Source organism: Furipterus horrens, unplaced genomic scaffold, assembly GCF_987537825.1.
Source record: "Furipterus horrens unplaced genomic scaffold, mFurHor1.1.pri manual_scaffold_6, whole genome shotgun sequence".
NCBI classification, from domain to species: Eukaryota; Metazoa; Chordata; class Mammalia; order Chiroptera; family Furipteridae; genus Furipterus; species Furipterus horrens.
In genome coordinates this window covers 69878082-69903401 of record NW_028327176.1, presented here as the reverse complement: position 1 = coordinate 69903401, position 25320 = coordinate 69878082, and the positions used below count along the sequence as shown (strand labels likewise).

At 44.9% G+C, this 25320-nt stretch overlaps 1 protein-coding gene across 1 annotated transcript in view; it reads left to right on the top strand.

The window, feature by feature from the left end:
• MERTK (MER proto-oncogene, tyrosine kinase) overlaps window positions 1–24204 on the top strand; it is a 95616-nt gene extending 71412 nt beyond the window's left edge. The window contains exons 10-19 of the mRNA XM_090281737.1: window positions 1272–1425; window positions 5806–5891; window positions 7369–7464; window positions 8368–8448; window positions 10301–10393; window positions 11444–11562; window positions 14435–14544; window positions 15752–15911; window positions 16560–16696; window positions 21897–24204. Of these exons, the coding sequence (XP_090137863.1) occupies window positions 1272–1425; window positions 5806–5891; window positions 7369–7464; window positions 8368–8448; window positions 10301–10393; window positions 11444–11562; window positions 14435–14544; window positions 15752–15911; window positions 16560–16696; window positions 21897–22410 (1550 nt within the window). The 3' untranslated portion in view covers window positions 22411–24204. The remainder of the gene's footprint in view (window positions 1–1271; window positions 1426–5805; window positions 5892–7368; window positions 7465–8367; window positions 8449–10300; window positions 10394–11443; window positions 11563–14434; window positions 14545–15751; window positions 15912–16559; window positions 16697–21896) is intronic.
• The last annotated feature ends 1116 nt before the right edge of the window (window positions 24205–25320 follow it).

Here is a 25320-nt window from a genome sequence, read left to right as displayed (position 1 = left end):
CTTTGCATGATTCCAGTATGCATACATTTCAGTTACCACTATTGAGTTAACACCATTCCTAAACAGTATGGTTCAAATGTTTATTAACTGAGAACTGCATAGAATATACACTTCACCACTGGCTCTTCAGTCCACAAATCTACGTAAACAACAGGCTCATTGTGACCACAGCCAGTGTGCTACGTCTTGAAGTCACGGTGGTAGTTGGTCACTGCTCTTTTGTTATCCAGTTCACTCACATCTAAGGCATGTCACCCTACTGCTCTCTTGTCTACAAGTGACAGAACACATGTGACATCTTACAAAAACAGAAAATTAAAAGAGGGAGTTGGGTCTGGCTGCTGTGGCTCAGTGGATTGAGCGTCGGCCAGCGAGCCAAGTGTCGCTGGTTGGATTCCCAATCAGGGCACATGACTAGGTTGCACGTCAGGTCCTCAGTTAGGGGCGCGAGTGAGAGGCAACCACACAGTGATGTTTCTTGCCCTCTCTTTATCCTTTCCCCTCTCTCTAAAAATAAAATAAAACAAACAAATAAATGAATAATTTTTTTTTTAAAAAGGAGGGAGTTGGCCAACAACAATGAAAGTACAGTAAAGAAAGGAAAAGTGAGTGTTTGCAGTGAAATTTGAGTTGAATTATGGAAGAAATAGCTTACAGGCTCTAGATACACACCAGGGACTTGGAGAAGGTGAACTTAACCATGTGACTGAAGTGATTGTGCCCTAAAGGATGGAGATGTTCCAGAGGAAGGTATGCCAGCAAAGATCTTCCTACAAAGGAGCTCTCAGAGATACTGTTCCACATTGAAAGCACAAAGCATAAGATGTTGGGAGCGGATCCAAACAGAATGGAGCATGACAATTCACAGGCACAGGAAGTAGATTCTGTTCACAACATAAGTTATACGACTGGAAGGAAGCAAGCCCTCTTCACACTTCTCTTGATAAGTGTTTACAAAGAAGTAAACATTCTAGTTCTCAATGTTTCTAGTGTTTTAATCACAGAGTACCAGGTAAATACTAGTTTGACCCCTTTTTCACTTCCTTACATCTTTGTAGCCAACAGTTACCCATTGATTCTGAGACCGCCCTGCCCAGTCTCAGCTTGCATTGTCACAGCGAGGTCTTGCCTGTCTGTGTGGATCACGGAATCTTAGAAGGACTAGTTCTAACGATTAGGACTCTGCTCTCCCCTGTTACAAGCCAGTGTTCCATGTGTACTTTGGATCCCAAAAGAGGTGTTCTGAGTTGCTTCCATTGGTTTTTTACCAGGTTGGGTAGGTTTTGCCCCCTCGTCAGCTCCAGCACCTGGCAACACAGACCCTGTGCTCATTGTCCTTGGCTGCTTCTGTGGATTTGTTCTGATGGGGCTGGTTTTGTATGTGTCTCTGGCCATCAGAAGAAGAGTCCAGGAGACAAGGTTTGGGTAAGTGTTCCAGTTAAAAACGGTCTGTTCAGTGGTGTTGATGTGGTTGTTATGCCAGGTGATAATGCCTATCCTGCTAGGCCAGCTCCTCAGTGTTCCAGCTGGGCACCCCATACCATGCTCCTCCAAGGGCAGGCAGCATCCTCGCCAAGGCCAGCGCTGCAGAGGCAGCCAGCTGTGAGAGCCAGCCTGGAGGGGCTCACTGGCATAGACCATCCTCAGGCCTTAGCTTCTCAAATGCATTTGCTGTTAAATGAGGACTTCTATTAGAAGTCTTTAGATGATCCTAATTATTAACAAAAATCAAACAGACTATATCTGGAAAAAAAAAACACTAGAAGAAAATTCACCAAAGCATTAGCAATTCTATAACTGTGGGTGATTCTGTGTTTTTTTTTCCCCTGTATTTTACATATGTTCTGTAATGATCAGTTCTCTGTCAATAGAGGAAAACTATATTTTCACATTCACATCTACAAGAAGCTCTTTTTCTTATTTCCTATACCTATGGCTTTTACGGCCAAACAGTAGTTGAATATCAAGAAAAACGAGAAGCCATGTTGTAAAGCAGCCTAGGAATACAAGCTGTGTGTGTCAGTGTTGTTTCTGGGGCTCAGTGTTCCACTCTAGTGCCTGTGCAGAGAGGCTGGATTTCCATGAACTCCAGTTTGTCCCTCTCGGGGCAGAGGAGGTATTTTGCAAAAGAGGCAAGTTGTTGACAGCTCAGAGTGGGACAGGATCGGGGAGGGAGGGAGCTCTGCAACCTCTCCCACGGCTCCACAGCCTTAGCACGTTCCCTCCCTCAGAAACTCCCAGGGGCCCTCCACAGAGTGGGGCTGCCCTTTATGTGTGTCCACCTCAGGCTTGTGATCAGGTATCCACAGTGCTTAACAGCTCTATCCTTATAATGAGTATATCTGAGTATGTAAATTCTAACAGTGACTATTTTAAAGACATGGGCAAAATCTCACCTGGACACTGGGTTGACTAAAACACCCCAGTCTGTCGTTCGGGGGCTCCTTGCAGAGACGCTCTGCAGAAGGTGCAGGAGTAGCTCATTGAAGGCCTACCAGATGCTGGGCACTGTGATAGCCTGGGGTGCAGTGGTGAACAAAACAGGCACTGCTTCCGGCTTCATGGGAACCCCAGTTCATGGGGAGTCAGGCAGTCATCACGCAACTTAATATAAAATGGCAACTATGAAAAATTCTACATAGAAGGGCCTTTCTGAGTATATAGCAGCCAATTTGACTGCCTTAAGAAAGGCAGGAAAGGCCTCCCTGTAGAGCCAGTACCTGAGGTAAAAGCTGAAGAAAGAGCAGGTGTTGATCAGGTGAGAGAGAAGGGAAGAGCATTTTAGCCAGGAAGAGCAGCACGTGTAAAGGCCCTGTGGTGCCAGGAGCCTGGCCCACAAAGGGACAGCACCAGACTGCAGGATGCAACGCCTGGGATCTGGCATTCATTCTACCACTCAGACAAGTCTTTTAGCTTATCCAGGCTTCCACTGTATTACCTCTCTCTAAAGAGTCCCCAAGGTTATTACCAGTGTAATTGCTATGATTCTGAATTGAGACTTTCAGACTCAGTCATTTATGGGAGTCTAAGTTGTTGGTGTCCTCAAAACCAGTGGCAGCATGCAGTTTGTATCATCAGTCCTATGTTGTTATTGCTGAGGAAACAATGATTGATATAGGAGGAGGCATAGACACATTCGCTTAGGCCCCTCAAATATAGACTTAATAAAGACAGAGCCTTCAGGATAAGAGGCAAAGCTGTCATGGTGGTCCTGAGCTCCCAAGGCCTGGTGTGGGCCCCTAGATGTGCAGCTGAGGGGATTTGGAGGGGTGGGTGCAGGAGCAAAGGGTGCTGCTTTGTCTTTTGAGGGTTAGCCCAGCACTGAGAACTACACGTAGCAACACTGCCCTTCCTAGTCTCCCGAAACTCAGTGTCTTTTCGCTTCTTCTGAAGTCTCCCCAAGGCACCCACTTTTCTTACATTTTTATTAGGAGGAAATGTTTTTAGGCCATTATGTGTTGTAAAAAATATTTTTATTATGGTTTTATATTTTTTAAAGTATATTTTGATTATATTGTTACAGTAGTTTCAATTTTTTTCCCCTTTGCTCCCCTCCGCCCAGGACCCCCCTTCCCCCCAGCAATCACACCCCTCTTAGTTCATGTCCATGGGTCATGCCTATAAGTTCTTTGGCTTCATATTATATTATTCTTAATATTATTCTTTATACTATTCTTAAATTCCCCCTGTCTATTTTGTACCAACCGATTATGCTTCTTAATCTCTGCACCATATCCCCATTTCTCCCCCTCTGCCCTCCCAGCTGATAACGCTCCAAATGATCCCCATACCTATGATTCTCTTCCTATTCTGGTTTGCTTAGTTGGATTTTTTTATTTTTTAGATTCAGTTGTTGATAGTTGTGAGTTTGTTGTCATTTTAGTGTTCATAGTTTTGATCTTCTTTTTCTTAAGTAAGTCCCTTTGACATTTCATATAATAATGGCTTGATGATGATGAACTCCTTTAGCTTTACCTTGTCTGGGAAGCACTTCATCTGCCCTTCCCTTCCAAACGATAGCTTTACTAGATAGGGTAATCCTGGTTGCAGGTTGCCTTTCATCACATTGAATACTGCTTGCCAGTCCCTTCCTGCCTGCAGTGTCCTCTGAGAAATCAGCTGATAGTCCTATAGGCACCCCCCTGTAGGCAACTCTCCGCCTCTCTCTTGCTGCCCCCAGGACTCTCTTTATCTTCCATCTTTGACATCTCAATCATGATGCATCCTGGTGTGGTCCCCTCTGGGTCCAGCTTACCTGGGAGCCTCCGTGCCTCCTGAACCTGTATGTTCATCTCCTTCGCAAAATTTGCGAAGTTTTCCTAATTTTTTTCAATTTTTGCTTCCTCATTCTGCACTGGTTGACTGTTTTTTCTTCCTTATGTTCCAAATCATTGATTTGAACCCCGGTTTCCTTCCCTTCCCCACTGGTTTTGTGCGGATGTTCTTTCGTTTCATTTAACATAGCCTTCACTTCTTGTCTTATGCATTTGCCATACTCAAGCATATCTGTCAAGCCTGTGAGCATCTTTATCACCAGTGTTTTGGATTCTGCATCTGTTAGGTTGTCTGTCTCCTCATCTGTGAGGTTGGCTATCTCCTCATCGCTTAGTTCTCTCACTGGAACCTTGATCCATTTCCCCGTTTGGACCATACTTCTCTGTCTCCTCATTCTGACAGGCTCCTGTGTTTGTTTGCCTCCGCATCCCAGGTAGAGCTGCCACTCCTGTTATGTTGTAAGGGGTGGAGCCTTAGGTATTCGTCAGTACAGGGTGACTCGTTTCACCACGTTGTGGCGCTGTATGTGGGGGAGGGATCCGAGAGGGAACAGTGCTGCCTGCCCAGCTCTCGCCCCTCTTCCAGGCACCTCTCCCACTTCCGCTGCAGACTGGTGCCCCTCTAGCTGCTGCCCCGGCCGTCGTTCCCAGAGTGGGTGGGTCTGCGGATGTTCTAGGACCATAGGTGCCCTTTAAACAAGCGGACTCTGCTGAAAGACTGGCAGTTTCTGTCTCCACCCCAACTCACACTGGTCTGCAGTCAGAAGCAATGAGGCTTGATTTTCCCTGGGACTGGGACCGTGAGCTGCAAGGTCCAGTGAGGAACTGGGAACGCTCCCCAGGTGTCCCTCCTGACTTTTCAAAACATGTGACTGTGCTTTCCACTGGCCTGCCGCTGCTGCTGTTGTTGCTGCTGCCACCACACCAAGTCCACTCCACCCGGCTCTGCCCCTCCTACCTGTCTGGATGAGTATTTCTTCTTTATATCTTTGTTTGCTGGACTTCCATGCAGTTTGTTTTTCTGGAACTTCTGGTTGTTCCTAGTTTTGAGGTAGTTGTATTCCTTCTTAGTTGTGGAGGGAGACACAGCGTGTCTGTCTATGCCTCCATCTTGGCCGGAAGTCCTGATTATGGTTTTAAAATACATGAAAGACAAAGTTCTGGAATGAGACTTCACCCACAACAGTATGAAAACCATCGTGTCATATGAATAAACTCAATAAATGTGCAAGAACTTTGTGGAAAAGGGGTAAATTTTATCAACAACATGGAAGAAAACTTAAATAAGTGGGTAAATGTGTAGCATGTTCATGGATGGGAAGGCTCCGTGTTGTTCGAGACATGGTTTGTTTTCCCCAAGTTAACCATAAATTTGACATAATCACCAACTAAATGGCGGCAGAGGTGTTGATAACACTTGGGAAGCTGCTATAAATATGTACATGTAAGAGAAAAGGATCAGGGGGAGCCAAGGAGTGGGGTCAGCACCTGCTGTTGTTGTAACTCCAGATGTTTGTTTTCCATCACCCAGGACCGCATTCACAGAGGAGGATTTGAAACTGGTCGTCAGTTACACAGCCAAGAAGTCCTTCTGCCGGAGAGCCATCCAGCTCACCTGTAAGTTGACTTTCATTTCCCTTCTTTGGCAAAAGTTAAAATAGTGGAGAGAAAAGAAAGAACAACAAATTCATTGACAGATTTCTCACAAAAGCCAAAAGAGTCAAAGAATATATATTTTTAATGTGCAAGATGTCTTTGGCAAGCAACAAGGAGATAGTCAGACCTGGCCCTGTGCTACCCTGTTGGCCAATTTACTGGAGACCTGGGTGAGGTAGTGGGGTGCAGGCCTTCAAATGCCATGAGACATGGAGGGAAAAGGAACTCTGGGGTGACAGGAGATGCGTGTAGTGGTCAGAGACTTCAAGGACAGAGCAGAACCACCGACAGTCTCAGAGCTTGTTTGTCCTGTTTTTTGCTGGCACTCAACTCAGAGAACGATTTGCTAACATGCTTTGTAGCACTTATGATTTGAGCTTTGCTGAATCAGAGTGGGCACTCTCCCCACTGAACAGTGGGAATAAACAGATAGTTCTGTGTTCTTGGATAATTTCAGAGACTGTGTATAAAATATGTGCAGACTTCAAATTTAAACTTCTGCACATTTGTCAAAACAACCACAATAGCAAGCCAAATATAGGAATGATGAAATACAGGTTGCTATGAAATAAATACTCATATGATGTAGAATAGTCCCCTTACTTTCTCATCTAGAAGTTTTAACTTTTAGATGTTATTAAATTTTTAAAAATTCTTAATTTAGACCAGTTTATTCCTTTATTGGAGGACCATTTGAGTAAGATGTTTTAACTAAGAGCTAAAGTTTCCAGATAATTCACATTTAATTTTTTCTTTCAAAGCCTTTCTCGTTGCCTAGCTGGGGCACCAACTGAGTCATTTGCCAGGTAGTCATTGCATTGGCCTCCCTCTCCTGGTTAATTGCCCTTGTTGATAACACTGACTATCAGTGCTGCATCTCTGCCCTCTGTTACAGAGGGTCTCGTTCTCCAGTCCTCCCTCCAGGTGCTCAGTGTAGCACTTTCCATGTCAGCGTGAGGAAGCTGCATGTACCAAGTGTGAACTGTAGCTTGTGCTCTGTGTTTCCTGTGGCTTCTGCACCTCCTTCCCTGGCAGGGAGGATGGGAGGTGCCCGATGGCTCCTTTGCATCCTGTCCTTGGGGATGTAACAGTACATACTCACTGGAAAGTATTGACTTCTTTCTCTCTCTCCTGGTCATGGGCGAACCTATCCAACAGGAATGTGATTTCCAGCTGCTGATAACTAGCACATTGGGAGGAGACATATGGTTCTGATTTTTGTACTCCCTTAGAATTCATCTTGCCCTAAGGGATTCATTTTACTCACTTTAATCATAGTACAATTGAGTGTCATATTTTATTACGGGCATTTATGAGGGGTGCTATGGGGTATAAAATGGAATAAAACGTTTATTTTATGGGACTTTATATGTAATTTGAATTATATTCAAATGATAGGAAGCACAATGACAACTCATATGTCCCCTCACTTCTACAGTACGCAGTTTGGGAGTCAGCGAGGAGCTACAAAATAAGCTGGAAGATGTCGTGATTGACAGGAACCTTCTAATTCTTGGAAAAATTCTGGGTGAAGGTAAGCAGTTTAATTCTTTTAACATACAAAGTAAGAAAGCAGTTCACAGTAATTTTTTTAAATATGGATTATTAAATAAAATATTATTTTGTGACTTTGTTAATACAAGTAGTCTATTTTATCATTTAAAATGGAAAAGTAAATACTTATTTTGAAACTAAGACTTGGCATATGAGTGGGGCTTTACAGTGCCTAGCGTGCACAGTAGGTCCTGAAACTAGGAATTCCCTTCCTCCATTGAAAAACATGTAATGCACTGGGTGGTTTGCTCTTTTAACCCTTTGAGTGCCAACGTCGCTGTGAGCGACACTGACAAATTTTCCCAAAAGTGCCAGTGTCTTTCCCAGCGACTCTTTTTTCAATGTCTACAAATGTAAATAACAGTGGAATAATTTGTATTTTGTGTTTTGTTCTCTTTTTTTTTTTTGTACCTCAGGTTATATATTGATATAATTTTTTCTCATGTTGATCCAAATTTTGAATTACACATGGCACTCAAAGGGTTAAATTTATTCCACTAGTCTCAAGTTTATAATTCCTGGCATCTTCCTGGTTAAATAGGAACAAGGGTGAGAATACATATTTAATTTGTCAGTCTGGCATTAGGATGAATGATAATGGTGTTCTGAGGTTGTACTTTATAAATTTCAAAAACATTTTTTCATGTTGTCCTGTGATAAAGTGAACTGAGCTAAGTCCAAGCCAACCAAGGTAGTGACAAGCAGGAGGTCAATGCCTGGCCTGTGCCCTGGTTTGCAAATGTGGGTAGCCTGGCAGCTCTTCCTGGCTGCATGTATGGGTCACTCTCGGGCCATGTGAAAACAGTGGCTCTGGCACTGTGGCGTTTCTGTGGTCAGGAGAGATTTTACACAAGGTCCACATAGGTGCTGTTTGACTTCACAGGAGAGTTTGGGTCTGTCATGGAAGGAAGTCTTACTCAACAAGATGGGACCTCTCAGAAAGTGGCTGTGAAGACCATGAAATGTGAGTTATCACCCATCACACCCATTCGTCTAGGTGCAGATAGCTGCTTCACTTTCCAGGGCTCCGTAAAGCCAGGATGGAGTTCGTGTGTCACGATCTTGGTCACCGATGGGTCAGAGGGCCACCCAGAGCACTGCCTGATCGTAGACGGGCAGTTACCCTAATGAGCTCTTCATACCTGCACTTAGAGTCGTCACCCTCAAGGCAATACTGTGTCATTCATTTTCTCTCCCTCATTAGTGACTCCAAGTAAGGCATGAATTCCTGGGCAGGGCTGATCTGGTGGCAGCATGTGACCCCATGATTGTCTCAGTTTGATTCATCAGGTGTTCATCTGGGCACCATAAAATAGACCTCTGTTGTATGGCATGTCACCCGAACCCTGCATGGAGCCACACACAGCATTGGTTCTGACTCACAGTGTTTTATTGGAACCTCACAGCGTGTCCATGGGGAGGCTCCTTCCATTGCCCCCATTTACTGAATTGGAAGTTTAGGGAACATGGTCAGAGGAGCAGGGCCTGGAACCTGTTTTCTCTCTGGCCTTGGCTCTGCTATTCTTCAACTTAATAGAGTAACTTGCATACAAATTGCATCCATGCTAATTATCAAATATCGAAAGACTAGTCTCTGGCCTCCAGTTGTGGGCTTCTCTGCATTTGCCAGGATGTTGCCCCTTGGGGGAAGGGCTTACAGGCAGACCCCCACCCCTCTTGTCCCACCCATTTTGTCTGCAACAAAGTCTGAATGTGAGGACTAAGTGGCAGACATTTTACAAGTCTGTACAATTATTTTTTATGTTTTTTGAAATTTATTTTTATCGGAAGGTTAATATATATTAAATCCATAGGATGCACAGACATTTCTAGATGCTCTCAAGTGATTTAGTTAATCCTTGTACCCAGTTAGAGTAGATTCCCTAAGGCACACCTGGCTTTATGTGAGTTTGTTTACTTTTAATTATGGGAAAATACACATTTTTAAGTTCCAAATACCATTTTTAAGTTCAGTGGCATTTAAGTACATTCATATTATTGTGCAACCATCAACACCATCATTTCCCGAACTTTTTCATCTTACAAAACTGAAAGTTGTTTCCTTCAACAACTCTGGACCCCATGCCACCCCCAGCATATCCCCTTCCATTTTTGTCTATGAATTTGACTCCTCTACCTACCTCATGCCAGTGGGATCACACAGTATGTGTCCTCTTGTCACTGGCTATGTCACTTAGCATAGACTTTTAAATATCTCTCTTAACTTGGTTTCATTCCAAAAACTTAGCATGAAAAAGTGTCTTGTTAGTAAGGCAGGACTGAGCAACCAGACGTGCATGGCACAGAGAGGCGGGGTAGGGCACAGGTTCCTTCTTTTTTTAAGGCCAAACTGATTGCAACACATCATTTGGATTTGCCTAACATCTTTAAAACTAATATACTTCAATTTTAGAGTAAGTTTTAGGTTTATAGAAAAACCAGGCAGCAAGGACAGAGTTCCCATGTATCCTCCCTATACATGGCACTACTCTCATTAACATCTTGCAATAGCGTGATGCATGTTTTACAGTTGAGGAACCCGTATTTATACATCATTGACTGAAGTCCATAGGTTTACATAGACTTCTGCTGTACATCCTGTGGGTTTGACAAGAACATCATGTCATATATCCACTGTCACCCTGTCCTACAGATGTTTCCCCTCTATTCCTCCGCCCAGCCCCTCACAACCACTGTTTGCTGTTGCTACAGTTTTGTCTTTTCCCGATTTTACTTTTAGAAAACAAAATTGCTGTTGCCCCTCCCCTTTACGGAGCACGTTATTCGTGCCTGAGATTTCCCTTCTCTTCTTTCAGTGGACAGCTTTTCTCAGCGAGAGATTGAGGAGTTCCTCAGTGAGGCCGCGTGCATGAAAGACTTCAGCCACCCCAACGTCATCCGGCTCCTAGGTACCTCGAGGGCTGCAGGCCTGGGGCCAGAGGGGCTCCACTCCCCTACTCTGTGCCTAGGGGAACCCTGGTGTAACTTGAAGTGGTTTATAACATGGAGTTTTTCACCCAAAAGGCTTTTCTTACAGTTGCACTTTCAGAGACTGATGGCAAAATGGGTAAAAATGGGACATGATTTAACATCAGAGTTTGGCTTGTAGCGCCGTTGGCTGAAAAACAGGAAAGGGGAGGTCAGGTTCCAGTGGCTGCTGTGCAAGTGACGCTGTTTCGAGAGAGAGCGAGCAGCCTAAAAATAATTGGATATTCTGATGACTTATTTTTGCTCTCCTGCCATTTAATAAAGGCTAAATTCTTTGGGGAACTTTCAAAGTGCCTTTGTCACTTCAGGGAGATGTGAAAACTAATGTTTGGATACAATATTATGTCAAAGAAACTACTGTTACTCATTTGCAGCAATTGACTTCAGCAGACTGGGAACAATCGTGCTTTGTCATTGCACCAACATGTGCAAGAGCTTTGCAAGCCTAGTATCAGGTGACAGACAGGCTCTAGTTCTAGAGTTCCAGGGTAAACGGGGCTGCAGCTTTTCCTGTGTCTAACCATTAAAATATAAGGAGGTAGAGCTTACCTAATGGCCTTCAAAGTACTTTGCATAGTTTTAAGCATTTGGTTTCAGTGCACATCTTCATATGATTAAGTATTTAACCATCACGGGGAACTAGTTTGCTCTTGAATTCTAATGCAGTCACTGCCCCTCACTTGGACTCAGTACAACAAAAACTCCACAGGTCTCTAGGCGCTTATACTTGTTATAGTTGAAGTTTTGAGAACTCTTGTGCAAAGACTGGCGCTAATCTGAAAGAGAAAAATACCAAGATGTGGACCCAGTGTGTGTTCTGTGTTCTGGAACACAGTGTGAGTTACAAGCATTTGTCTTTTTAACTGTTCACTTGGCAGCACATGGTTTCAATTTGGCCGGTGCTGCTTCCCTGCTTTTACTGGTCCCTGCTAACAGAGCATTCTTTGTAACTAACTCCGCTCTAATTTCAGGTGTTTGTATAGAAATGGGCTCTCAAGGCACCCCAAAGCCCATGGTGATTTTACCCTTTATGAAATATGGGGACCTACATACCTACTTACTCTACTCCCGACTGGAGACAGGATCAAAGGTAATTAATTACCTGTTGCATTGCCTCTGGACACTTCTCAGCGCTTACATGACAAGGCCTGCACAATGTCAGTGTCCGACCTTGAAAATAAAGGAGGGGAGGAGAGGACTTTAGCCTTTGTTTGGTGCTCACTGTGGAAATGGGGTAACCACCTTCACAGCAGGCCTGCTCCCAGGTCCTGTTATTCCTGTTTATGTGGGGAGGAAGCCAGCTGGGAGCACAGTCTCCTCTCCCTGGCAGTGGAGCCAGGGAACCCCTTGTGCTATCGAGAGTGGCCACTTTCTTTTGAAGTCACCTCTTTTTCACTGTTCACTCTGAAATCCCTGGGTGCAGGACCTGACTCAGTTTTCAGATGGAAGGTACCCTGAACTGTTTCTCAGAGACAATGAGGGTGAACTTAACTCCACCCATCTTTCTCTTTATCATGAGCCCCTCCATCCTCAGAATCAGCGGGCTGATGGCTGTAGCTTTATTGTAATTCTTAATATCAGGTCATGTGACTCCTCCAAGTTCATTCTACTTTCCAGAATTGTTGCAGCTCTTCTAGTTCCATTGCCCTGCCGTGGGATTTTAGAATCAACGTGTCTGTGCCAGCCCAAAGGACTGCTGTCGTCTCACGTTCTTCTGAACAAAATAACAAGAGAAACACGTAGACAGCATTTTATTGAATAATGAATAGTTTCTATTTACAAAAACACAAATGTATCTCCACTGTTGGAAATGAACTCCCATGTTTTATTAATATGAAAAAGGAATATATTTTCATATTTTAATACTTTTATAGCCACAAATAAAGCTGGAGGTCACAAAATGCACAGAGAAACTGGAAAATCAAACTTTTATTCAGATCTTTTCTTTTCTATCTGTTCAGTCCATTTTGGAATAAATACTTTCTGTTCCTGCTAGCATGGCCCAGGACTAGGTCTTGGTTACGTAACATGTCCCTCCAGCAGGGCCTCAGGCCGTCCTGTCCTTGTCTTCAGATCCACGAGTACAGACGGTCATTTTGTTTGTTTAGACCATCTTTGGTTTCTTTCATTTTGTAATTGTCAAAGTATGTTTTGCACTTTCATTAAATTTATTCCTAAATATTTTATTTTTTATTCTTATGTAGATAAAATGACTTTCTTGATTTCATCTTTGCTAGTGTATAGAAATACAGTTGATTTTGGTATATCAATCTAGTGTCCTGCAACTTTGTACAACTCATTTATTAGTTATTAATAAATATTACCTTTTAAATGATTTGTAGTCACAATTTACAAGAACAAAATCATTGTTCAAAGAAAAACTAACACAAATCAGGAGTATCTGATACTCATTATACCTTCATGAATGTCAGCAGATTTGATATTTCTTAGCACCCAAATCTTTCTCTGAAAATCAGCATCAAGAAAATTAAAGCCCCAAATATACAGAACACAGGCATAAGACATTCCTTCTTGATCTGGGCACTTCTTCTTTTTTTTTTTTTTTTTTAACAACTTCATTATGTAAAGGTCAAGGATAATTAAAGCATTTTGTTGTATAGACCATGTATGACTGACACAGGTCTTAGCTGGGAAACATGAATCATTAAAAATTCAGTGGCTTTGTTACAACCACTTTGGAAAACTCATGCCATACCAAGTAAAACGTGACAAATTCAGTGTGTTGAGGAAAGGATGTCATGGAAGGACATGCTCGTGGTTGCCAGGAACTTGTAAACCCTTCTGTCTTAGACTCTGACTGTGTTCACACATGCATTGCTGCAGAGAGGGCTTCTTTTCAAGATTTTATTTATTTATGTTTAGAGAGAGGAGAGGCAAGGGAGAGAGAGAGAGAGTGAAACATTGATGTGGGAGAGAAACATTGATTAGTTGCCTCTTGTTTGTGCCCCGACGGGGGACCGAACCCACAACCCCAGCATGTGCCCTGACCAGGAATCAAACCAGCGACCTTTTGATTTGCAGGACACAGTGCCCAACCCACTGAGCCACACTAACCAGGGCAAGAGAAGGTTTCTTCTGTCATGATCCTCAGAATCAGTTCCCACCTGGGAGGTTTCTAACCCAGAAGCCTAGTGCACTTGTACCACATGGAGAAAACACTGGACTGCTGAACCTTGCAGGAGGGTCCTAGAGAAACAGAAATGAAGTCCTGGCTGCTGTGGCTCAGTGAATTGAGCATCGGCCTGCGAACCAAGTGTCACTGGTTCCATCCCGTCAGGGCACACGACTAGGTTGCACATCAGGTCCCCAGGTGGGGGCGTGAGTGAGAGGCAACCACACAGTGATGTTTCTCTCCCTCTCTTTCTCCTTTCCCCTCTCTCTAAAAACAAACAAACAAACAAATAATTTCAAAAAAGAAACAAAAATGAAAATTCCTGTGATAAGGAGCAAGGACCATCCTAATTTCTAACAGAAAAGTCTCTTTGGAAACGTTTCAAAGTGAAGTGATAGCAGATGTGGGTGCACAATTGTAAATAGCTCCTTTAAAGTGGGATTTTTACCTCAAAACATTAGAACCCTCCCCCCTCCATGAAAACAGACCACCCTTCTGTCCCCTCTCTGTGGCATAGGTGCTTGGTCCCATGGCCACTCAGGACACGGAGGATCCCATTTGATCTCATACCTTGAGAATGGAAGTTATTTACTGTCAATACTTCTAAATATGGGGAGAAAAAAAAGTGTTGTTTGCCAAACACTTTTAGGGTTTGTTTTTTCATTCCTTTTTTAAAACTGTATTTGTGCTATTAGAGATATGGAAATGAAAGATTTGTTTCCATGTTTCACAGCCACACATTTAAGAGGTAAAAACATTGTTTTCCCCCAGAGATACCTTGCGAGCTTTTCTTTTAAAAAGTAATCTTTCTTCTTGCTTCATCTACCAGCACGTTCCTGTGCAGATCCTGGTGAAGTTCATGGTGGACATTGCCCAGGGCATGGAGTATCTGAGCAACAGGAACTTCCTCCATCGAGACTTAGCTGCTCGAAACTGCATGTAAGGGTCCTGCTGCGTGCGTCCTGGGGGCCTGGGCCTCACTGTGCTGGAGTTGGTAGCGGGCACACAGGGGGTGGCCTGTCGCTGGTACTGTCAGTAATGAAAATCGTAGAGGTCTCTCCCTAAGTTCTCGTGATGCTGCCTTGTGAAGACGCTCTGTCCTGTGGAGACCCCGACCAGAGTGACAAGGACGCACACAAGAACTTTGAGCTTAACTTCTCTCCCACCTCCTCACCTGGCCCCAACAGAGCCAGCATCTGCTGTGAACAGTAACTGTGTTGTACTGTTGCAAGAAGAGGGAATGTTCCCTAAGTGTGTTGCTTTTATTTGCTCTTCTTGGTACGAGATGTGGCATTGGGGCCTGCCCTCCTCCTAACCAGCCCCTGCCACTTTCACCTCATTTCTGAAAGCCCAGAAGGCTCTTGTTTTTGTTTTTTATTTAAATCGTCTTTCTACCATGGAGAGAGACCTGTGAAAACCTTTTATTCCCCTTAATATTTCCTTCATGTTTTTCCTACCAGATAGGGAGACCAGCTGTCAGTTTACCCGGAACTAAGGGATTTCCCAGGACGGGGGACGTCCACTTTTAAAAGTCAGTGTTGGGAAAACAGGGACAGTCATCACCCTGCCTCCAGACCACTCGTGTCTGCTCTTCCTTGTCCTTCTTGTCTAGGATCTGTTTTAACAGGTTGGGCTATAAATGTGATTGTATCTCTTTAATTTTCTGAGTAACTCCTCAAGTACCACCTGGCCATGTTTGCAGGGAGCCCAGGGTCTCCCTGTTACGGGATGTACTTGCCCACTTTCCCCAAGCTGCCTGGAGGCTCCCTTGGTCCACAGAGCCGGTGCTGCTTCCAGACTTCAGGCAGGAAGGCTGCTGGGGCACTTGAGGCACCAGAGGCCTTGGATTTGAGCTGGGCTTCTGCTCCTATGCAGCTCCTCTCTTCCTTCCAAATGTCTCCATTCTTGTGCCTAGGTGGCCTTGCTGGTCCAGATCCACATGCAGACCAGAAAGGTGCAGGGTTACATCTCTTCCACTCCCTGTCACTTGCTCTGCTGTTGGTCCCCAAGCAGGACCCTTACAGGCTGTGGGGGGTCTGTATCTTTGGGCTACTTATTGTGCCTGTTTTCAGCTGCTTGTGAAGCAGAACTGTGCTTTAAGGTTTTGCCTGTGCTGGTTCTGAGCACTCGAACTCCCTCCCTGTAGGTTGCGAGATGACATGACTGTGTGTGTCGCAGACTTCGGCCTCTCTAAGAAGATTTACAGTGGCGACTACTACCGCCAAGGCCGCATCGCTAAGATGCCTGTGAAGTGGATTGCCATCGAGAGCCTCGCGGACCGTGTCTACACCAGTAAAAGTGACGTGGTAGGTACAGGATTTTGATTCGGGACCTTGGGTTTCAGAGATGAACCACTCTGAATGAAGTGACTTAGCAGGTGTCACGAAACATTTTATTCTGATAAACTGAGGGTTGGGAGCGTGCTCACATCTCTCATATTTATTGCTGGATACCCTAATTCAGATGGAATCCTAGATTCCAGTGACATCTCCTGACATTCAAAAGATCTGTCTTTACACAGGCCCTTAATTTATTCCCATTTTCATTTGCTACTGTAGAGTGATTTATCACCCACAATTCAGATATTCATACTAAATTCAATACGTTCCTCCTGTGGCTCAATGGGACCAAGATGCTGTATAAAAGGTGCTGTGTGGTTACACCCTCACCCAGAGGTTAGGAGAGAAAGCACTTGATGATGACAGTGGAACCAAGCGTTGATGTGGCAGGAGGCTCTCTCTGCTTTGTCAGTGCCCAGAACAGCGTTAGTAGAAAATGGGACTGTGACGCTCCAGCCCACGTTACTGCTGTGTTGGGAGAGCAGTGTGTCTCAGACATAATTGTCAGCTTTGTGCACAGTCACCGGGGCTGTAGGAAATGACCTTTCCCAATGAACAAGTCCATTCAGCCTTTCTGAAAAGACTCAGATCTGATTCTTGTTGCTTTGTTCTCAGTGGGCATTTGGTGTGACCATGTGGGAAATTGTAACGCGGGGCATGACGCCCTACCCCGGAGTCCAGAACCACGAGATGTACGACTATCTTCTCCACGGCCACAGGCTGAGGCAGCCAGAGGACTGCCTGGACGAACTGTGAGTGAGCTTCTCAATGTCCCCGGGCATCCTGCGTGGGCCAGCCAGTGGGTCTTTGAAGACCTGGGGACACTCAGCCACAGGGGGAGGGGTTGCTTTTAGACAGGCTGTGTATACAGAGATGGCACATAAAGGCCAAAGCCTTTCCTGGTGTGAGAGATGGTGTGTGTACTTGTACAGTGAACCCACACCTTCCACAGGCCTGCAGGCACCTCTAGGAAACGCATCCTAGGTAAATGCGTTGACTTGATAGCACGTGTGGTACCTGAATGATCACTTGCCCTCTTGTGCTGCCATCATGCTTCTCTTCCTGTAGAACTTTGCAGACAAACAAATTGCAATAATATCCTTAATCAGGAAATTTAGAAACCTAAACCCATGGCTCTGAGGTCAGGCTGATCATCAGAATAGCATGAGGGTATGCTAGCCGTGCGATTCCTCGGCTCTATGCCTAGACACTGTGAGTCTGTTGGAACAAAGTGGGCCTAAAAGTGCGCGTCTTAAAACACTCTGGGAGACAAGGTTTTCAGCCCGGTGTAAGAGCCCCAGCTCTGTGCGTGCAGGACCACAGTGCACAGCCCGTCCCCAGCAGGCCCCTCCTCTCCAGGGTGGGCAGTATGGGGAGAGGCCCAGGCCCACAACCCACAGGGGCCAGGTGCTGCCTCCAGTGACCCACAGGGGAGGCCACTGAAGCTGACTTGACCTCTCTGTGCCTCATTATTAGCCACAGGCACAGTCTAGTCACATGTTCTTCAGAGGTATTGGGAGTATTAAAGAAAGTGGTGTGCTCAGCCTGCTGGGGGCACAGAGCAGGTGTCACATCATGGTGCTGATTAGTAATATAACATCATTATAGATCCATCAGCCCAAGCACCTTGCTGACCTTCTCAAAATAATTTCTTGCGGCATTGCCTCTAGCTTGTGACATGAGACTTCCTAGAGTCAAGTCTCTTCTCCACATGACGGAGGTTACAGGCATTTTTCCCACATTCAGCAAGATTTCAGGACCTTGTGCCTGCGTGGGCTCAGGCTTGGAAGGGCTGGGTGAGCATGTGTGGGAACATCCCCACCCCCACCCCCACTGTCTCACACACACACACACACACACACACACACACACACACACTCTGGTCCTGCTCTTCACACAGAGGAGGGCTAGGTTAGGTGGCATGCAGGCATCCCAGATCTCGCCCAAGTCAAACACAAAGTTTATTTTTATTTTATTTTTTTAAACAAGAGAAAAATCAAATTTTAATACCTGTGCATGGAGAATTCACATAAGCATGAAAATTCCCAGAAAGAAACTTTATTGATCAGAGCCTCAGCTTGCTTGGTGGTGGTGGCTGTTGTTATTGTGGTTGTAAACTATTAACATTAACAAGTGTTAAGCCCTTTAAAGACATTCTGAAATTGTAATTAAGTTAGACCTGGGGTTTCATGATGGTTTTTGAAAGGCCCCTGTGAATGAAATGTTTGCTTCTGCAAAGGGGGATGCTGTTTCACCTGAACAATGTTGAATGAAGACTTTTGTGGCCATTTCTTTCTTGGCTTCTGTTTTACGCCACAAGCACTTGGTATTTGCAGATTATTTGAGGTCTTCACAAGGTCTGAGCTGTGTTGCACTGTGGTTTTTTGATGCCTCACACAGGGCTAAATGAAGAACGCTGACTCGGTGTTCTGTGAGGATGTTTAGGTGAGAGCTGCGGAGTCAGCACACACTGTGGGGCCAGGAGGTCAGGAGGATCCGGTGGCCCTGTGGTCCCCAGCCACCCCTTCCTGGGAGTCTCTGCACCTCAGGCTTGAACCAGGCCTTCTTCGTGGGCCCCCTGTCCCATCTGCATGCTGGGCCTCTGTTTCTATATCTGGGGCATCTTCTTTTAAAAATGAGAAACACTTCTGAGCTTCTCACCTTCGTTTGCTCTCTAACCTTAACTGAGATGAGTTCACGCTTGTGTTACGTGCCCCTCCCTCTTTTTAAAGTCAACTCTAAGAAATGTTGTGATGTCAGTAATGGAGCACACTTTGTGCCCTGCACTTCCATCCTGCCCTCTGAGGCTGCCTCTTCTCAGGGTGTCACGCACCTTCAACTGAGCAGGTCTTTCCCCCTGGCCCAAGAGGCCACTTTGCATGATGTCCTCATCACCTCTGTAGGACATTTCCTCAACTGAGCTTATGGCCTCCTGGCTGTTGCCCTCAGACACGCCCCACCAGCTGACTGCTGTGGTTCATGCACTGGCATTCATTCCCCTCTTCCTCCAGTGACACTTGGAAGCCACCTTGTTCTTTTTTTATCCCACTGGGTCCCCTCCACCAGCAGATGTCCTTCAGAGTCCCTCTGCCCTCCAATCCTACCACTAACACCATCACATCAGAGAAGCTCAGGCTGGTGGGGCCTGGCGTCATCTGCTTCCAATCCCTCATCACACATGAGGAAACGGTGGCACGGTAACGTCACACGGCTCACGCCTGCCTTCCCCCTCTCAGAAACCCTCCTCTACTTATTGAACAGTCCCTCCACTTCTACCTGTGGCAGCTGCAAGCCCCAGGAAGGAGAACAGTGGGGGCTTTCCCTTGGCCAAGTGTCAGGGCTCAGCCCTGCTTAGCGCTATGGAGACACATGCTGCCAGCAGGACACCTGCCTCTCAGGTGTCACTTCTCTGAGCAGATGTGAAGCACACAGCCATCCTCAGAGCTGGGGGAAAAGCAGGTGCTGACAAATATGGATTAAATTCATAAATATATACATTTTATAAATTTGTAAGATTGCATGTTTTTAACTTCTTTTTAGAAAAATTGTTGTTCACCTTCTTAACCATTTATAAGTGCATAGCTCAGTAGTTTAAGTACATTTGCCTTGTTGTACAGCCATCACCATCATTATCTCCAAAACTCTTTTCATCGTACAAAACTGAAACTCTGTCGCCGTGACTCAAAAATCCCCATGCTCCACTCCGCCAGCCCCAGCAACCTATATGAGTACATCTTTCATAAAAATCTCAATAGAAAAGCAAAAACGACCATTTACAAAGGCATCTACCAACTTGGTTTTTTTACCACATCTGAAATTGAAATCACTGACCATCACAGGCCTCTGTTTACTGACCAGGGATGCGCCCTCTTGCTGCTCTCCTTGGTCCACCACAGTGGGAGTGGCTTAAGACAGCATACACGCTGCCACGTCTTTACAAGTCACTTTTGTACTGTTACATATTTCATGAAGTATTGAAAGTAAAAGAAAAGTAACTTTGAAAGTTATACTGCTGCCCCGGCTGGTTGGCTCAATGGACTGAGCGCCGGCCTGTGAACCAAAAGGTCTCCTATTTGATTCCTGGTCAGGACACAGGCCTGGGTTGCGGACCAGGTCCCCAGTTGGGGGTGTACAAGAGACAACCAATCAATGTTTCTTTCACACATTGACATTTCTCTCCACCTCATTCTCCCTCCCTTCCCTTCTCTCCCAAAATAAATCAATAAAATCTCTTTTAAAAAAAGAAAGTGTGACTGCTACCATGTTATATGAAGAAGAATCTAGATCATGTCAGTGATTTTCAACCTTTTTCATCTCATGACACATATAAACTACTAAAATTTGGTGGCACTCCAAAAATACATTTTTTTCCGATCTGACAAAAAAAGATAGGTATAATTTTGATTCATTCACACCAGACGGCTATTGTTGTGTTGGCTGTTGTCGTTTTTTAATTTGACCATATAAGGGAGAAGAGGTCAGGTATAGCATGGTTTAAAAATTCTTGTTGCACACAGTTGAAAATCACTGGATTGTGTAAACACTTTCTCATGAGACATGGAATAAATGAAGGTAAATTAAATAACAACGCCTTCACAGCATAATGCAAAGGAAGCATCTCTAAGATGAGAATTCCTCCAGCTCATCTCAGACTGCAAACAGTCAAAGCTCTGTGGAAAACAAGGAAGCCATGCAAATCAGTTTATACCATAAAAACTTCAAAAATGGAAACAAAAGCTGTTTGCCAGGTCCCAGTGACCATCTCATGAAAGTAGAACAGCTGAGCCGATGCCCAGGCGAAAATCAGGCTTGTCAGAGAAATGTGCCTGCTGTTCGGTAGCTCAGTGTCCTGTGCTCACAGGCAAAGCACTTGCCGACCCCCACCTTCCAGAAGCTCATGCTTTGTTGATAGAAACTGAAAAAGAAACAAATGCAGATGTTGACTGCCATATGTCTACATGAATGAGATCCATCTATCTGTATGTGTGTGATTGTTAGTAGAATTAGCCCAAGTTCTACATGCTGTGATTACGTGTGAATGTGGGAATTGCATATTTATGTTCACAAATAGCAGTAATCTAATACAGGTTTCAGATGATTAACATTTGGGTCATTTCCCTATCCAGCAACATGAATATCAATTTTCTCAAAACAGGAAAGAATCCAAATGAAATGGTGGTAGAACTCACTCTTCCTAATTCAGTCATCTCCCTGTTTTGCTGTGCTCACATCAATTTCCCTTCATTGTATTTCTTAGTTACATGGAGAATGAGGACACCACCTCGCTACAGAGCACAGCAGAGAGGGTCATGAGAAGCCCTGGGGGTAGGAGTCCAGTTCCCCTCCTGCCCCCTGCTGCCCACATAGCCATGGCATGTTTTGTAACGTCCCTGAGCCCACTTTCCTTTTTACTGCAAGATAACAAGGACAGGACTGTTGAAAAGATTACATGTAGTAGCACCCACGAAACACCTGGCTCCACCCACCCCCAGGCCCTTCTAACTCAGCTCTCCTGATGACAAACCCAGTTTGATGGCATAGAGCAGGGGGCTGCACACTTTTTCTGTAAAGGGCCAAATAGTAAATATTTTTTATTTTGAGGCCACGTGGTCTCTGTTGCAACTGCTTAACTCTGCCATTGCAGTGAAAGCAACCACACATAGACAAATAAATGTAGCTGGATTCCAGTAAAACTTTATTTACAAAAGACAGTGGGCTGCATTTGGCCTATAGGCCATAGTATGCCCTGTATTCCTGGAGACAGAGGAACACTGTCATGTACCCACAGAACATGAATACAAATTGAACAAACATTATGCCACAAGGAAAACTTCAGTCATTTCCAAAAAGTAAAATTTGTGTGGATTAAAATGCGATAAAATCTAAGACGAGGTGAAACAGGGTGGAGAGCTCGGTGCTGCCCAGATGGTAACGCATGTTCTCTGCTTATAGGTATGAAATAATGTACTCTTGCTGGAGGGCGGAGCCCTTGGACCGGCCTGCCTTTGCCATGTTGAGGCTGCAGCTAGAAAAGCTCTTGGAAAGTTTGCCTCAAGTGCAGGACAAAGCTGATGTCATTTACATCAACACCCAGTTTCCAGAGAGCGGTGAGGGCCTGGCAGAGGGCCCCCCGCTCACGCAGTTGGACATGGACATCGATCCGGACTCTATCATTGCGGCTTGCACGTCCAGCGCTGCTGTCAGCGTGGTCACAGCGCAAGTTCATGAGAGCAGACCTCCCGAGGGAAGATACATTCTAAATGCGGGCAGTGAGGACTGGGAAGACCTGGCTTCTGCCACCCCAGGAATGGGGACAGCGGGGAAGAGCGACGTTTTCCTGGAAGACGGGCCTGTAAGGAATGGGGTCTCCTGGTCGCAGTGCAACACACTCCCCTTGGGGAGCCCACCACCAGATGAACTTCTGTTTGCAGACAACTCCTTAGAAGAGGAAGAAGCCGTTGTGTGAGGAGATCCGAGAGACAGTCCCAAACCAGGCAGATTCCTCTGTCTGTGAGATCCAAATACGCCCGAAGTTTTGGGCCTCTGTCTTCCTTACCAAGTAGATGCCACAGCGTGAAAGCACCAGATGAATGTTGTTAAGAACGTCATCATTAAAAATACACAGTATTTATTTAAAGAGAAAAATATATATGTATATGGTGGAAAGATATAGATATTATATTTTAATAAGAGATGACTTATTTTATGTCATTTACCTTACAGATTTTAAAATTTAAGCTTTAACAGCTTCATCTTTATAGCTGCTCTTTGATGTTAACGTTTGCACAAAGTTCTTTTTTTAACTTCTTTTCTTTTTCCTGACTTAAATGTAAAAATATTTGTAAAGTGAAATGCCATATTTGACTTAGCTTCTGGTCTTATGAAAAATCTGATACTCTTCTGTGAATCATTTGTTTAATAAGAGTGACTTTTTGATATTTAAAGTTTTATAACTGATTAATTCTTTGATACAACTTTCTAATAAAATAAGAATGAGGAAGGATGTGTTGTGCTTGCCTGACTTGGAAAGACAGGTCACCAGCAGCCTCGTGCCTTTGCAAAGGAATTTTTCCTTGGTGCCTGACCCACAAGGCATTTGCTCTGGTCATTCTTGTGTGTTTCTTAAAGATAAGAAAAAAAACATTCCAGAGAGACCAAAGGTAAAGAACAGAAAATATTAAAGGGTTGAAAAATACACTGTGGGAAGAGTTAAAATGAATAGTAGAAGAGCATTGGACAAGTGAAGGACTTTTCTGTTTGGGTGGCAGGTGCAGCAGGGAGCACTTAGTGCCCAGCAGCCCACGTTTGTGTCCTGGCTCCTCTGCATCACAACAGCCATTGTTTCTGAGCACCTGCTAGGTTTCAGGCACTTCACGGAACTGACCTGTTGAATCTGTGCATCACAATCGTGGTGCCAGTGCCATCATCGTGTGTGTGCCACGAAGTGAGGCAGTAAAGGTTGAGTGGTCGGTGAGGGCCCACACCGAGAGAGGGGCGGAAGGAGAATTCAGAACCATCTGCTTCTGGCTGGTTCTAAGCATGCAATTTGGGGGCCTGCTCCAGAGCCTCTCAACCTTTGTATATTTTAACTTTTTTTTATTTATTGACTTTTAGTGGGAGAGAGAGAAACATCAATTTGTTGTTTCACTTATTGATGCATTCATTGGTTGTTTCTTGTATGTGCCCTGACTGGGGATCAAACCTGCAACCTTGATGTTTCAGGACCATGCTCTAACCAACTGAGCTTGACTTTTTAATTTAATTAATAAACACATAGGTGGCACTTACTATGTGCCAGGAACTGCTCTCACTTAGTCCTCCTAACAAGCCTACAGATAGGTACTATTATTGCTACTTCACAGATGGGCACCCTGAAGCAGAAGAAGCCACCCTTACTCTGCTAGTAAGAGCAGTAGCCTGATGCCGTCAGTTGATTCCTCTGCCCTCAGGGCAGCACAGCTGGGGCAGGACTGCTGCCCTCCTCAGGCCAATCACTTGTGAGTAGCCTCACGCAAGCCATCACAGCCTGTGAGGATCAGCTTCTGCACCAGGCCCAGGACCCTGGTCCTGGCTGCCAGCCCCAGTGCCCCTGTCTCCAGGGTAAGCAGTTCCCCTGTTACTGTGAAATGCCCCATACTAGAAAGTTCCGAGGGTAGGAAAAGGATCTGCATTGTTAGGAGAAATACCAGCATCCCATTTTATCAGTGAAAGAAAAGAATCATTTCTACTGTTGGAAATTTTTGAATGGTTGTTTTAAAAAATCAATAAAAAATTGTATGCCATTTCCTTGAGCAAAGTTTCTTGTTGATGGTGACTATCAAGAATGTGACTAGAGACTTCCGGGCAAGATGGACGCATAGACCGACACGCTTTGTCTCCCTCTATAACTCAGAAGGATTACAACTAATGCAAAACTAAAAATTATAAGAAGTTCCTGAAAATAAAGCTACATGGAAGTCCAATGTAGGAAGTCATAAACAAGTGGTGCTCGTCCGGAGGGGTAGGAAGTGCGAGCCCGCGGCTGAGAGAGATCGAACTGTGCTGGAGGCGGCAGCCGCAGCCGCGAATGGCGGGACCTGGTGAGCAGACGCCTGTGTTTGGGGGGAGGAGAGAGACACCTGGGGGCCGCCCCAGCTGCAGACCGAATCCTTCGGCTCCTGCGATTCCAACTCTGGAGAGGGTGGACTCCATTGGGAGGCGGCCCTGTTCCCCAGCGGAGAGTAACAACGGGAATCCATCTTGGACCCCGGCCCCCACGCAAAGCGCCACAGGGTGGTGAGAAAGGTCACCGGGTTGTGACGAGCACGAGGGGCTCTGCCCAATACAGCGTAGGAGGTGTGACAGCGCCCCGCCCAAGAGGGAAAGATAAACAAAATGGTCAGAATGGCAGAATTGATTATTGAAATACCAATCACACAGCTAACGAAAAAACAAATAAAAGCCTTGACCGAGGAACAAATAGCGAACCTTTCGGCAGCTCAGTTTAGAGCCATAGTCCTAAAACAGCTTACAGACCTAACAGCAGGGCTAAATCAAGACAGGGAAGGAATGAAGGCTAGCCCTGCTGAAATGAACAAAAATACATACAAGACAAGTGGTGAGGAAGGGAAAGCCATGGATCACATCATCAAATCGGAACATTAAGGAGGGAACAAACAGTCAACCAGTGCAGAAAGAGGAAATGAAGAGTGAGGAATATGATGAGAGGCTCAGAAACCTCTGGAACAGCTATAAGAGAATGAACATTCGGATTATCAGATTGCCAGAGGGTGAAGAAGAAGAATTAGAAATTGAAAAATTATGCGAAAAAATTATGAAGCAGAACTTCCCTAACTTGGGGAAGGAGGTGAACTTACAGGTCTCAGAAGCACAGAGA